This window comes from Apium graveolens, chromosome 10 (genome assembly GCF_009905375.1).
Source record: "Apium graveolens cultivar Ventura chromosome 10, ASM990537v1, whole genome shotgun sequence".
Classification (NCBI taxonomy): Eukaryota; Viridiplantae; Streptophyta; class Magnoliopsida; order Apiales; family Apiaceae; genus Apium; species Apium graveolens.
The window spans coordinates 196386644-196402587 of NC_133656.1; the positions used below are offsets into that span (position 1 = coordinate 196386644).

General features: G+C 34.5%; 2 protein-coding genes across 2 annotated transcripts; both read right to left on the reverse strand.

Annotated features, from left to right (window-relative positions):
• Nucleotides 1–8292: 8292 nt before the first annotated feature.
• On the reverse strand, nt 8293–9147 carry LOC141691555 (uncharacterized). Its single transcript, XM_074496284.1, has one exon. The coding sequence runs from the start codon at nt 9145–9147 to the stop codon at nt 8293–8295; it is 855 nt and encodes a 284-aa protein (XP_074352385.1).
• Nucleotides 9148–12081: 2934 nt separating this feature from the next.
• LOC141692797 (E3 ubiquitin-protein ligase PUB23-like) lies at nt 12082–13668 on the reverse strand. The gene has a single exon (XM_074497737.1). It carries the CDS (start codon nt 13369–13371, stop codon nt 12178–12180), a length of 1194 nt encoding a protein of 397 aa, XP_074353838.1. The 5' UTR covers nt 13372–13668; the 3' UTR covers nt 12082–12177.
• Between the last annotated feature and the right edge of the window lie 2276 nt (nt 13669–15944).

Here is a 15944-nt window from a genome sequence, read left to right on the forward strand (position 1 = left end):
GGGCTAATTAAATTCCTGACTACATCAATATATATATATATATATTTTAAGCTTAAGTACTAATAATTAGTATCAATAAACATCATAAATTATAAGTTTGACAGATATATTTATGAAAATATATTGTTAATTTTAAAATAAAATTTAACAGCAAATTGTAAATACAAAGATCATGTATACTTATTGTATACACGGGAAAAATATATGTACATTCTTTTAAGATTAAAATGTTAATCTTCGTGACATAAAAAAATATTAATCATGAAAAGATTAAGACACTTCACATAGTTCTGTTTCTCTTGAATTGGGAGTAAAGGTTAGTCAAAAGTGACTCTAGAAAGAAAATATTGGAACAAAGACACCTGCATACAATATATATATATATATATATATATATATATATATATATATGTTTGTATGAAAAACTGGAGAAAACAAGTAATGCAATTGAACTAACTATTTATTGCTTTTCACGGTTACAATGCTAAATGCTTGAACAACAAAGGAAAGTCCTAAAACAAAGGGAATAACAATCAACTCCTAAACAAACTCTATCATGGGCTACTGTTCCTATAAATACTCCCAACGTGTGATAACTAAGTCCACACCAAGCAACAGACTCGTAGCAAAACACCAGCTTCTGATAAAATATTTATTTTAAATAAAATAAACTTACCAAGTTTAGATTAAAATAACCCAACAAACTCCCCCTTAATCTAAACTTGTCTGAACACACTTCTTTACTCCGAGCAGTTCTCTCATTTTTTCAAAACGCACAGCTGTGAGAGCCTTGGTAAGAGGATTTGCACGCTGTTCATCAGTGCAAACATGCTTCATGCTTATATCTCCATTCTCTACACATTCCCGTATGAAATGATACCGCACGTCGATATGTTTGCTTCTTCCATGGAAGACTGGGTTCTTAGCCAAATCGATAGCTGATTTGTTATCGACGAACCGAGTAACTGGGGCAATGTTATAGTTGGTAACATGTGTCAGTAGTTTCCTCAGCCACACTGCTTGATAAGCAGCCGCCGTCGCTGCCATTAATTCCGCTTCACAAGAAGAAAGAGGAACACACCTTTGTTTTTGTGAAGCCCAAGATATCAGGCTATCGTTGAGATAAAACACCACGCCACCCGTACTTTTCCTGTCCTCCACGTTCCCGGCAAAGTCACTGTCTGAGTTACCTATTATCACCTTATTCTTGTTGTCCCTCGAGTAAATCAGCCCATAATCAATCGTACCTTTTACATAGCGCAGGATCCGTTTTGCTGCGTTCATATGCAGCTGGGTAGGTCTTTACATGAAGCGACTCACTACTCCCACCGCAAAGGCTATGTCAGGCCTTGTATGAACCAAATATCTGAGTCCCCCAATCATACTTTTGAACATCGTAGAGTCCACAGCATTTCCCTGATCATCCTTGTTAATTACTTCGTTTGGATGCATTGGAATTTTTGTCGCGTTGCAGTCCAGGAGGCCTGCCTTGCTGAAAATCTTCTTAGCATAGCCCGTTTGTCTTAGCGTAATGTTTTCATTTCTTTGATCGACCTCAACACCCAGATAGTATGTTAATAGCCCCATGTCGCTCATTTCGAAATTTCTAGCCATCTGCTTCTTGAATTCTTCGATCGCAATAGTGCTCGATCCTGTTACCAACAGGTCATCTACATAAACTACAATAATCAACACAATCGCACCCATCTTGTAACGCCCCCAAATCCGGGGTCAGGTGATTTGGTCGTCACTATAAAACTTCAATCCAAATCAACCTTTTTAATCAATAAACAAATGACAGCGGAAGATATTTAGCATAAATGACCCCAACTAATCCAAGATCTTTTAAGGTTACAGTTCTAGAAACAAGAAATCAAAATTCCACAAATAATTTTTCTCTTTCTTTTACTTTTAAAACTCTTTTCAACAAATACCAACTCAAAACTAAACCCCCTAGTATAACTTCGAAATAAAGTATACTAGGCCCAAATAAAATATACAACTATAATATAATCTAATATAAATAACTTTACACAATAAAACTTACACTAGTCCGCAAACCCTGGACCAACCACCTTTCAAGAGCTTCTTCGTTACTTCCTCGAATTACGCAGCTAACTAGCGCAAGCTAATCCTCACTGGAGGTTAAATTTAAAACAGGCAAGTATGAGCGGAAGAAATGCTCAGCAAGATCATTATAGTAAATATAGGGTCGTTTGATATAAAACCGACATCTGCAATAGCACAGAACATTTAAAATCATAATTGCTGAATCATAAAATTTTAGTTGAGGAACCCCATAATTGATTCCTTAATTATATTCAAAACCATTTTAATATTTTTGAGCGAAAGGCTTCAGTAATACTTTGAATCATAACGAGAATAAAACTCGTAAAACAGTGTTTACGGAAATATCGTAAACCACAATAAGATGAAACAATGATTATGGATTGAATCATAAACTTTATTCAAAACCGAACTCTTGAAGTTAATACTTATTTTGCTGTCAAGTCAAATTAGATATCAATACGAACTTTGATGCTCACAACACCCATACTGAAGTCAACATCAATCATCTATACTAATACCACCTTTGATATTTAACAACAACGTAAGTATCCACAAAATCAGAAACTGAATCAAAGCCACAATTCACTTTTAATCCAAAACAGAATCAGTACTTTTAATCTAAAACAGAATCAGTTGATAAATCATTTATTCTAAGAATATCAAAATTGATATGATAATTTAGATTAGGATCATTCTCCGACGGACGTACTATCACATGCTGATCAGCCCGTGTGATAGCACAAGGTCATGATTCGTAGAAACATGACCCCAAAAACACGAGTACTCAAATAAAAGGCAATACTCGCCTGTGGCAAAATGGTGTCATAATGTTTCATATGGCACTTAGAAATAGCCCTCCGCTGGACCGTCCGTCCCGGTCACTTACGCAATTATGATCCAATCTTAAAACCTTTTCTTGAAATGGGGTCATAACAATCGACACCCGAAATAATTTTATTTCCCCCAATTCTTGGGTAGAAATATTCACAACCAAATTACTTTTCTCAAAATCGAAAACATTTATAAATCCGATAATTGGATAAATAAAATCACTTGACTATTCTGAACATAGAATAGCAGAGGGTACTTGCGTAAACAGAATCATTTAATTTAGCGATATGTAAAATATTTATCAATTCTAAACTGAGAATAGGGAAAGCAATACTTGCATCAAAAGATTTAAAATAAATATCACTTGAACAATAAGTGATGATAAGGATACTTGCCTTTGGGTTTTAGCAGTTAGTCACACTCGTATAAACGCAATTATCTCATTCTGGCATTCTGTCTGAAAACATCACCGTCCTTCTTTTCAACACTTGACTGATATGCTGCTCCTGCGATTGCTAGAAGCCAGTTATCCAATTCCATTCTATCTCACTCTTTATCCAACATCTTGTCTTGATCAACTTGAATGATCCGCATCTATAATTAAAATATAGAACTTTAATTGTCTAATCGATAACCACTCGACGAACTACGCGTCAAAAGCCTATCGTCTACCCATACGATAGCCCACACATAAATATAACAGACAAATACAGGACTCTTGATCCACATATGCACATAATTCACATAGCACATAAGCACATAACTCATATATCACATAATTCATATCACATAAGACTCAGTTCATCAGAAGGGTCGACTCGGTATGTTTAAAACTGAAATCGGGTCAAAAATACGATTTATCGATCAATAATCGACTCAGAATGATTAACAAATCAAACAACCTTTGCAAAAAAAAAAATTGGGTCTCAAAATTATTTTTACTAGAAGCAGTATATTTTTCTGAGTCTAGACGCGTTCGTTTCGTATTAAACGGACGAACGGTTTATTTATAAAAATATCTTGTCTCAACACGTAATTAGGTTTCGTAAAAAAAAATTAATTATATATATCCTCGTTCGACGTCTCCGATAATCGTAGGTTACGTTCCCGTATTCTCGGAATTAATTTCCCGAAAATCGGGCAGCGTCTCCTTTGTTTATCGGCCTACCCGTCGAACATCCCGACGTCAATTAATCACAACACAATCAATCGAAATCCCAAAATCCAACCACCAACTTCAGTCCATAACGTCAATTCGCAAATTCACCGATTCCAATTAAATACAATTAATAATCGTTATCATCCATATTTTTATATTTTAATCCATATTTTACAATTTTTATTCGTATTTGTGTTTTAAATCGTATTTTATAATTGAAATCATATTTTATATTTTAAAATCATAGGACTCAGAATTAATCATCACAGTCCACCGTCGACTCGTTTTAAAACTCATTGTCGACGGCGATAAAATTTACGGGTTTCCGTAAATTCCGGGCATCCTACGTAAATTTCATCGATTAATAATATAATTCTCGCACCAAAATTATTTTATTTCACGAATCAATCAAATAATTTTTCCTGCAAAGAGATATTAAAACAATAAAATTATAATTAGCACTGTTCGAACCAAGGCAACACAGGGCATCAAAAACCAGCCGCGTGAAGGACACGCACCCGTCACCCAGCCGGAAAATAACCCGGCGGCGACGGAGCAAAATCAAATCGGAGAACACAATACACACATATACAAACACACACACACGCGCGGTAAACACACACACACTTGCACAACAGCCACAACAAACAGGGAAGAAGAATGGAAATCGAGAAAGGGGAAAGAGGAAGAGAGGGAGATGGGAGAAAAACGGAAAGGGAAGGAACAAACTAATGGTGGCGGTGGAGAAAGCGGCAGCGACGGCCGGGAAACAGGGGCCCGAAAAACGAGACCGCGAACAGGGATAGAAAGGAATAGAGGAGAGGGAGAGATTTGCGTGAGAGAGACAACAATTGAGAGATTGAATAGTATCAATAGAGATAATGAACTGAAGAGGAGATCAGGTTAAACCCGATTAACAAACCCTTGCCCCCCCCTTTTTTATCAATTATCATATAAACCCCGCAATAAAATTTTGATCTGACCTGCAATCTAGTTAACGATACAATACACAATTAATAAAAATTTAAATAAATCCCAACTAGATTTCAAAATATCTGAACTAAATAAAACTAGTCAAATAAAATCTTCGTAAGTTTTAAAATAATTACTAAAATGGAATTTATTCCCGCTTCTATCTATTAAATGAATCGATACGCAGGTGAAAATAAATCCTAAAAACCCTAAAATGATTTTAAACTCCCGAATATTCCAAACTCAATAAAATATAAATTCCAAAATTTTCGAAGAATCCTGAAATTAAATAATGATTTTACAATTAAATAAAATCAGAAAATCATTTAAAGATAAATAATCAATGAAATATTGATTTCTAAATTTTATAAATCCCTAAAAATAATAAATAAGGTTATGAAGCAATAAAAATGATTTTAGAGATAATACAAATGTTTATGAAAGTAATTCTTTAACAAAATCACTTTTAATTATAAATATAAAATAGCACAACTAATTACACAAATGATACTCGAACATCAATAATCTCACGTAATTAATAAAAATAATAATAATAATAATAATATCCAGCTGACAGAACCCATGCACATAATTTATTTATTTAATAATTTTGATAATTACACTTACATATCAGATCCGAAAATAGATTACTTAGCCGCTAAGTAACTATATAACGATACAATCTAACACCGGATTTGGATAATTATCAAAACGGAGCTTCCTACAAAATACTTTATACAAAAATAAAGTAATATTATCTCGCCTTCCAGGAATATGGGTTTTACCGGTTTATAAAATTATTAGCGTAACGAAAATTTCACGCCGGGACTCGTACAGGTCAAACTGTAATCCGGATCGAAAAAGTCAAAACACGGAAAATGTCCAGAATTGCCATATTAGGTTATGAAGGAGTTTTCGGAAGAATTTCGGGTTGTAAAAACGCAAAAACGGTTGAGGTTGGACGATTCCCGGCTTTATAAAATAATTTTGTAATTATTCAGATAATAATTAATAATTCATAAATCATTATAAAATCATCTAACAGTCCAAAAATGACCAGAAAAATATTACAATTATCTATATTTTATTCTGGACATATAAAAATTCAAATACTCAAATAATATCACATATAAACATCCAAAACATCAAATCCAATTACCAGATAATTCACTAAAATTCACATAAAATCACATAAACAATTCAAAATAATAATAAAAATAATATCTAAAAAAATATGGGATATTACACATCTTCTTAGTATACACAGCTTGCTCGTATGCACATCTAACGAAACCGAGTCCCTCCAAGCATTTGTTTAATTTTGAGTACCATGCGCGCGGAGCCTGTCTTAACCCATAGAGAGCTTTCAGGAGCTTATACACAAAATCTTCCTTTCCTTGTTTGACAAAACCCTCAGGCTGTTTTACATAAACCTCCTCCTTGATCTCTCAGTTTAGAAACGCAATTTTTACGTCTAAGTGATGTACCTGCCAATTTTCTTTAGCAGCTGGAGCGAGCAGTAGTCGTATCGTTTCAATACGCGTGACAGGTGCAAAAACCTTGTCAAAGTCTATACCCTTTTTCTGAACATACCCTTTAGCAATAATTCTTGCTTTATATTTTATTATATTTCCGCTTGCGTCCCGCTTGATTTTGAAAATCCATTTTAGTGCAATGGCCTTTCGTCCCTGAGGTAGTTTTGTCAGTTCCCATGTGCCATTTCTTTCAACTGCCTTTATTTCTGTTTCCAGGGCTTTCATCCACTCCCCTTTCTTTGCAGCCTGTAAATAATTTACTGGTTCATCTACTCCCATGAGGTACAGTTCCTCTTCATCCAGCTCGACTTGTTCAATTTCATTATAAATCTCACTAAGTGGCCTGTATCTTCGAGGCTGCCCATCAGTCTCAGAACTCGACGTTGATCCAGTATATATCGGAGTATTGTCTGCAGCAGTATCAGAACCCGCATCTGATTCTGACATACTGGTGCCAGAGAAATTTCCCGAGTCTGTTTGAACATAATCCTCAACATTGCCATTCTCATTTGTTCTGCTTACATCCCTTATTTCCACTGTGAAAGACCCGATATATACTGCCTGTGTGTCGTTCTCCCCATTCCACTTCCAAGGTTTCATTTCTTCGAAAATTACATCACGGCTGACACAGATTGTGTTAACATCTGGATCGTACAGTCTGAAAGCTTTCACACCAGGCTCTTTACCAAGATAAACCACCGGTTTGCTTCTGTTGTCCAGTTTTCTCAAGTTGACATTCTGCACTTTCATGTGTGCAGTGCATCCAAAAACGCGTATATGACCCACATGTGGTTTTTCTTTTGACCAAGCTTCATATGGTATGACACCATTCACTGCCCTTGTTGGAAGCCTGTTTAGCAAATAGATAGCATGTCGGACTGCCTCCCCCCAGAAATGATTTGGCACGTTCATTTCTTTCAATAAGCTTCGGGACATTTCAATCATAGTTCTATTGCGTCGTTCAACCACACCATTCTGCTGCGGTGAATATGATGCAGAAAAGTGTCGAACGATGCCAGCTTCCTCACAATATTGCAAGAACTCATTAGATGTGAATTCTCCGCCATTGTCCGTTCTGAAAGTTTTAATTCTTTTCTCTGGCTCATCTTCAACTAGAGCACGAAACTTTTTGAACGCATCAAACGCTTCATATTTATTTTTCAAAAAATAAACCCACATTACGCGACTATAATCATCCACCAACAGAAATATATATTTTTTACCTCCTGGTGTGCTTGACGTGATTGGCCCGCAGAGATCCCCATGCACCAATTCTAGTGGTTTCTTTGCTGAAAAGTTTGTTTGACGTGGAAATGTCTTGCGCGTCTTCTTTGACATCAAGCACCCTGTACACACCTTGTCTGGTTGATTAATTTTCGGCATTCCGTAAACCATATTTGTGTCTGACATGATTTTTATGGCTCTGAAATTCACATGGCCAAGGCGTGCATGCCAGAGCCAGTCCTCAGTCTCATATCCTGCCAACAAGCATTTTGGATCGCCACTCGAAATAATTATTTTGTATAACCTGTTTGCAGAGCGCTTAACTTTCATGAGCAGATTTTCTTGACCATCATGTATCCAGAGATTGTCACCTTTAAGCACCACTTTGTATCCTTCTTCCGACATCTGCCCGAGACTGATTATATTATTGTGAAGTGAAGGAATATAATACACATCCCTCAGGATTCTACGTTCCCCATTCTTGCATAACAGAGTGATTGATCACTTCCCTTCCATCTTGACCATCGAGCCGTCACCGAATTTTACTTGCCCTGTCACCTCCGTATCCAGATGGTCAACTTTTGAATATCGCCCTGTCATGTGGTTGCTGGCTCCGTTATCCAGGTACCACAAATTTGATTCATTTTTCCCCATTATATCACCTTGTGTCAGTTTGGGTGTTACATGCTCTTCATTAATCAGCATATTCAGCTTATCATTTTTTTCGCACTTGACCATGAGCAAGGCTGGCTCCTCATCAGGGATATGTGAGAAGTGAGCTTCTTCTATCATTTCCTTGTTTTGTTTCGTCTTTTTACACTCCGCAGCGTAATGACCATACCCGTTACAACTGAAGCAACGTACTTTGCTCTTATCTCGTGTACTCCGGGTGTTGTCCCTGTTTCTGAACCTTTTTGAAGAATCATTTTCTCTGCCATCACGTTTCATCCATTCTTCTTTGGTCAGTAACAATTTTGTTTCATCTCTTTCCCTTTCGAGCCATTCTTCTTTAGTGAGTAGTAGTTGATTTTTACCAACCTCGACTTGTCCCTTCAACCTTTCCTCGCGTGCCTTAAAAGATCCGATAGTTTCCTCCATAGTCATCTTTTCGAGGTCACCGAATTGCTCTATGGTGGAAGCCAGTTGCATGAATTTCGACGGAACTGCGCGCAACAGTTTTTTTACAACATAGCTCTCTGCAATCTCTTCTCCCAGTGCTCGTATATTAGTGACAACGCCATTCAATTTCATACTGAAATCGTCGATAGAGTCTGAGTCATTCATGATCATAGACTCGAACTCTGCCTTGAGGTTTTGGGTCTTTGCAGTCTTCACTCGTTCAGCACCATGGCACATGGTTTTTATAGCCTCTCAGGCCTCCTTTGCCGTTCCCTTGTCAGCAAGAGAAAGTAACACGTCTTCAGGAATCCCTTGATAAATAGCAGTAGAGCGATTTTGTCCATCTTGTCATCAATCGCTGTAGTATCGGATTCTTTTGCATGTACACATTCATCTTCATCGCCCATGTTGTGTAGTTGGCTCGTGTTAGCATAGGGTAATTCAAACTGATCGCACATTCCTTGCTTTTGCTTGTCTCCATTGGTTGTGCTTTGAGCATATACTTGGGCATCAATAAAGTGACCAAGCTCTGATACCAGAATATTGGAACAAAGACACCTGCATACAATATATATATATATATATATATATCTGTTTGTATGAAAAACTGGAGAAAACAAGTAATGCAATTGAATTAACTGTTGATTGCTTTTCACAGTTACAATGCTAAATACTTGAACAACAAAGGAAAGTCCTAAAACAAAGGGAATACCAATCAACTTCTAAACAAACTCTATCATGGGCTACTGTTCCTACAAATACTCCCAACGTGTGATGACTAAGTCCACACCAAGCAACAGACTCGTAGCACAACACCAGCAGCTTCTGATAAAACATATATTTTAAATAAAATAAACTTACCAAGTTTAGATTAAAATAACCCAACAGAAAATAGATAAATTTTTAGATGAGAATATTGTGTTTTTGAATTTGAGATTTACGTTTTTAGAGATGGGGGAGATGATTATATACATGTATTTATATATATTTGTGCGTATTTGTTGAAGCGGTTGTCATCTTTCACGTGTTTCCACCTGGATTTCGTTAAGGTCAATACACTTCTGTTAAGTCAAATTAACATGTTTAACGGTATTGTCATTACCTATAACTATAATGATACAAACGAATCTCCGATAACTGGAGTGAGTTTTTTGATACATGACTACTTTCATATTTAAGCCCTTTTGTTAATAAAAACAAGTTTACCGGATCCATAAACTGATGTTCATGAATCTGTGAATTAACTTCGATATATCTTTTTTTAACCTGGTAGTCATTAAAATTGGCCCAACTGCATGTTTGGTGTTTTTTTACCCACCCACCATCATGTAATAAGAGAAATATAAAATAAACTAAAGAAGCGATATATACCTACAGTAGCTAATTTAAAATCTAGAAATATGGGATTCATTTAACTTGGAAGGCGTATTAATCTTTAGATGAAGTTAGTCACATATATATATATAGCTAGCTCATGGAACAATGGCTGTACCTATGAATTAAGAATCATCTGAACCTTATCATGACATAAATATTTTCGTGAAGCTACGCACCTAGCTCATGGAATGCTGTACTCCAGTTCATCTGTAAGATCTATCTGAAATCTTATCGGGATATTTTGTTTTTAATATATACACAGATTACAGGGGTTACAATTGCTAGCCCATCAACTTGTTTCAAGTCATTTATATACGGACACGAGTTCCTGATTTCCAACAGATAATGTTGTGCTCCCCGCCTCGGTAATAAAAAATGCTAATCATAATACATTACTTATTAAACCTCTATTATTTCATGGGAGAAAATTTATAATTAGCCAGTTTATTATTTTATGTACAGTAAACAATACACCATCTTGATCATGTTGTACGCATATTATTTCAGTTATGTTGATAATTTTTCCGTAATTACTTAAAAGAGTTTCAACTATACAGCAAACATATTTAAGAAATTATTAGATTTATAATTTACCATTTTTATATAATTCAACCGATAGCCTTACAAAATGGCGAAAATCCAACAGGAAAACATTTCTCTACCATAAGTATACTACCATTAATAAAAATGGTAATACATAAAATTTATATTATATATTAGTAGTTCTTTACTCCCACCAGTTCTCTTTTAAAATCTGCAAGTGAAAGTTAAAAATCATATAAAGTTAGGTCAGAATCAGATTAGAGTTTGTATTACAACGTGCATGTTTAGCGTTTCATTTCCTCAAGAAATTAATTAACTTTTCTTCAAATAAATTTATATAGCATTTTTCAAAATAATTACTCCCCCGACCCATTTTTCTTGTACAACAATCAAAATGTATCTTTTATTCAACATACCAAACTACATTGCATTGATAACTTAACAATTTAGTACGATTTTACTTGTAAAATTTATGTAAATGCACAGTTCATTATTATATATTAATTTGTAGTTGGTTATTATATTTATGAAATATTTTGGGTATAAATTCGATAGTCGGTACCTTTAGTATACACAACTAAATAACAATATTTATCTTTATTATTACCTTTCATTGACCTTTTATTTAACATAATTATGAATGTGAATAATCTTTTTTTTACTTTCATGGCAAAAAAAAAATATTGATAAGCAAATGAGGGCTGAGGCCTATCATTCGATCTGAAGTTTTCCGTTATAAGTGGACCTTTACTTTATATAAAAATAAGGCAAATTTAACTATCTATGTTATATATTCCTTTTGTTCCTTTCATTTTTATACATTTTTTTAATATTTTGTTTAATTATATATATTTTAAAATATATAAAATAGTAAAAAATGTATAATATAAAAATTAGCTACATTTATCTACCTCTACAATTTTCTTATAGTACACTAACTTTACACATTACATATTAATTCTATTTTATCCATTTTTCATACTTTTTTTTTCGATATTTCACTTTTTTTAATCAACATGTTCAAATTAAACAAATATGAGACTGTGGAAGTACATGTATATTATATAAAATAGTACTAGTAGTTAAAGTTGGTGCATCTTCTTCTGGATACTTCTTTGGTCAATGCTGAATATTGAATTCTTCTAGTTACCACTTGATTACCAGTACTGTCATGCTGCGAGCATTGTCATTTCTTTTCTATTTACGTTGGGCCAGTGTAATATTATCATCGGTCCAATTAATTTATCTCTCTGACTTAAAATATTAGATCAGCTAATTTAAAATTTTGTATCTTATGCATGGTCTTAAAAAGAACAAAATCAGACCGGAAAAAAAGATAATTACAAATTAAGAAGGATATGAAGACAACAAATAAGAAGGAACACAAGAAGCATTCTTCCAAACCCTAGAATGCAATCTCAATATGTCTTTAGCTCTATCTTTTGTTTTTCCATTCCCATCCACTTGAACCACCAGACACAACTTGGCCACAACTCCAACTTGTAACATTTCTTGCAAAACCCTACTTGTTGCCGAAAACCTAGCTATTGAAGCTAGTATTCTCACACCTCTACATGTTGCCAGTTGTGAAACCCTAAGTACTTTTTTCGACACAATTGCGATTCCGGCCCCGTGTTTCAATAACTCCGCCCTTCCTTCTGCACAACCACATAGTTGGTCTAGTAATACTAATACCAGTTCACATGATCGTCTTTCGGATGCTGTTGAAAATTTGTCGAGAAGTAGATGCTCAATGAGAACAAATATAGCTCCGGCTTCAACGGATTTGATTCGATTTTTGCCCCACCGACAAATCTCGATTAGTAACTTCAATGCTGCCTTTGAGGCTTGTTGTGATACATTGTCTTGTAATAGGCTGACTACCTCAACGACGACTGGAGGTTGGATGCGGATTAGTAGAGCTGGATCCGCAACATGAAATATGGATTTTAGTATAATGATTGCATGAACACGAGACTGAAAATTCGTGGATTTTAGAACAAATACTAATGACTCGAAAAACTCGTCATTCGCTAATTGCTTGAGGCTTGCTTCCGAGACTTGGAGATTGTAAAGAAGATCTAATGCCTCATCGATGAATTCATGGTTGGTTATTAGTAGAGCTAGAAAATCAACCGCGCCATTTTGTTCCAAAAACTTGATGCTCATGGGGCTTGCTTGACAAATAGACCGTAAATTCTTGAGACATTCGAGACGATTTTGTGGAGATTTCTTGGTATCATTGAGAAGTTTAAGCATTTGAGATCTATCAATAGGCTGTTTCGGTGTTGGAATACGATCAAAGTTGTTGAGAATACACCAAGACTGAATCAACCGACGAAGAGTGTGATTCGGAGTTGGATCCGTATCGTCGGACAACACTTGTTTAGTAACCGGACAAAATTTGTTCTTGCATGTCAACAGCCATTTCTCGATGTGTTCTCGATCATAAGTAATGCCGGTGGATACTATAACCGGATCTTTCATGAGTTGCATGGAGATTGGACATGTAAAATGGGACGGAACTTCAGTTTCTTGCATTTTTTTCAGAGTTTCCGAAAATGTACCCAAAAAAAAAAGAATAAAACTAATTTTAAAAGAAAAAGGAAGAGCAGTATGTGAATGAATACTTAGAGAATTATACAAGAAATGTTTATGTGGTTATATATATAAGAGATGAAGTGTTTTGACTTTGTAAATTTGAGGGGAAAGTGCAGAGAAATGAGAGAGATTTGTAGATGGGAGAGATTGAAGATGTTTGTGGAGAGGAAGAGGTAGAGAGAGATATGGGTGTTGTTTAATATTGACGAGAGAGAGAGAAAGTCAGCGGATACCAAAGAGTGAATGAGAGAGAGGTGGAGGGAGCCCTTTATGTTATGGGTTGAAGAAGTAGTAGTAATTTATTTAGCCAGCTGCTACTGAATGCTAAGGAGAAGTATTCATTCATTAACACTGAAACGAGTTGACATTTACGGGAACAGTAAAGCTGGCACATGAAATTTTCTTCGCACAGTTGATATATCGATGTAATTTGAAGATATATATATATATATATATATATATATATATGAGCGGCAATTTTATGTATTTAAAAATTTATAATTAAATGTAAGTGAAAAATGTTGAAAATGGTAATTTAAGAGTTCAACTTCAATCTCGTATATTGGTTGTTTTCTTTTTGTTTGTTAGTTACGGGAGCAGTTCACAAAATTTAAATTCTCTATATCTAATAAAAATAGTGTTTCTAACTTCTTCTTTTCTTTTTGAAAGGTAAATTTCAATTTTTTTTATATAAAATTTTGATCAGAATAATATACAATGTAACGAAGTGTATAACAAACCAATATTGGCCACTTAATTTTCTTGACAATAGAAGAACTATCAAGTGGACAAAAGATTCTTATAGTTGAAATTTTTTATACAAACAAGTTTTAAAATTACATAATATATTAACACCTCTTTAAGAATTTTTTGACATAGGTTTACATTCTAAGCCTTCGATATTATAGACAGTATTAATATAGTTACACTTACATATGGTGTTAGTTTTACTATTCTTTTTTTTTTGCCTACTTAGTTTTACTATTCTAATTGAGCTTTTATTAACAAAGTGATTATGTTTCAAATGTTTGGTATTATTAATAACATTAATATAATTAAACATGGTGTTAATTTTACTATTCCAAAGTCGCACCTTGCGGAGCACATAAAGGAAGAGCCATCAGACATGTTACTCATTTGACATTCACTTGGTACACCGCATACTATCAACATTGAATATTCAGTATTGCACATATGAATATTATTAAGATATAAAACTAAGTATGAAATGTAATGTTATTTATTAAATAAAATTTTAAAACATGGTGGGGGTGCCGACAACTACGGCTTTGGAGACTTAATTTTAAATATTATATGCATGTACATGTATATTCAAATAGTGATGCCAATAGAATGATTCTTCTACTCGTTTGACTTTCTCATAAAAATGTGTGTCCCATCTTTTATTTTCTTCATACTCATATTTCTGTGTGTATTTTTCAAAATAGCTAGAAATGTATTTGGTCAAAGTTAATTATATATTTAAATCTTCATACAAATTACTAGACTTGCAAATTACAATATTCTGAGTGTACTTCCGCTAGACCAATTTAGATTAGTTCGGATGCATTTTTTATTTCATCCGCCTTAGGGTGTGTCAGTTTTTTGCTAGCCTAGGAATAATCTGCTTTTGTCAATTTATCCTTTTACTTCCATTTGCCTTATCCTTATCTTATGGAGTAGTATATAACTTACAGTTAAAATTTTACGACTAACAAACAAAGCACGATGAGATACCTTGTGATATCTTGCCGCCCTAAGTCTTGGGTTTCACTCTCCTCTCCCAAGATTTTTCAGAAGACACTAATTTAAGGCATATTAAATGTGTGCATCTCCTTGACCCGGTTCATTACAGTCTCTTTGAGACTTAGAGGTACCAATATAAAAAGAAAGATCGAACTAAAGGCTTATGTTATGTTTATCAAAAGATTTTGGACAACTCTCTTCCAAAGACGACGAAGATTACTTGCAAGCCATTGCAAGCCATATACAGGATAACATTTCAGTTGAGAACATTACACTACACATAACCTCACTCAATAAACATACATTATAATAAGATGCGTAGTATTCATTTACAAAGCAACTTCTACCACAAAAAATGAAGACATATCGCCATTGCTTTGAAATTTGAATACTACAATGTGAACAAGCTAGATACATCAAACATGTGACCAAGTAATTGTGTTCTGTGCGTAAGTTTAAGACTTATAGTCTTCCATTCACCTTTAAAAGTCCAGCATAACTCATGACACAGTAATCTTCATGATAAACTACATCAAACTAATGTCATCTATATTTTATTGATTCTTGGCAGCATATGATGCTACAAAAAATCTAAAATCAAGTTACTTAACCTCACTGCAAAGACCAGAAAGGAATTAGAATTAGTCTAAAAACGGACTGAATGAAAGTAAACTAAAAAAAGCTAAAACAAACTACCGCAGTCGTAAACCAATGCCAGTAACCACAATTCAGTTTCTCCAAAACCAGGACAAATTGCAGGTTGCTAT

What these genes read in the sequence shown, in the direction of transcription:
- LOC141692797 (XM_074497737.1), bottom strand. Translation starts at nt 13,371, where the DNA reads ATGCAAGAAACTGAAGTTCCGTCCCATTTTACATGTCCAATCTCCATG.
- LOC141691555 (XM_074496284.1), bottom strand. Translation starts at nt 9,147, where the DNA reads ATGTGCCATGGTGCTGAACGAGTGAAGACTGCAAAGACCCAAAACCTC.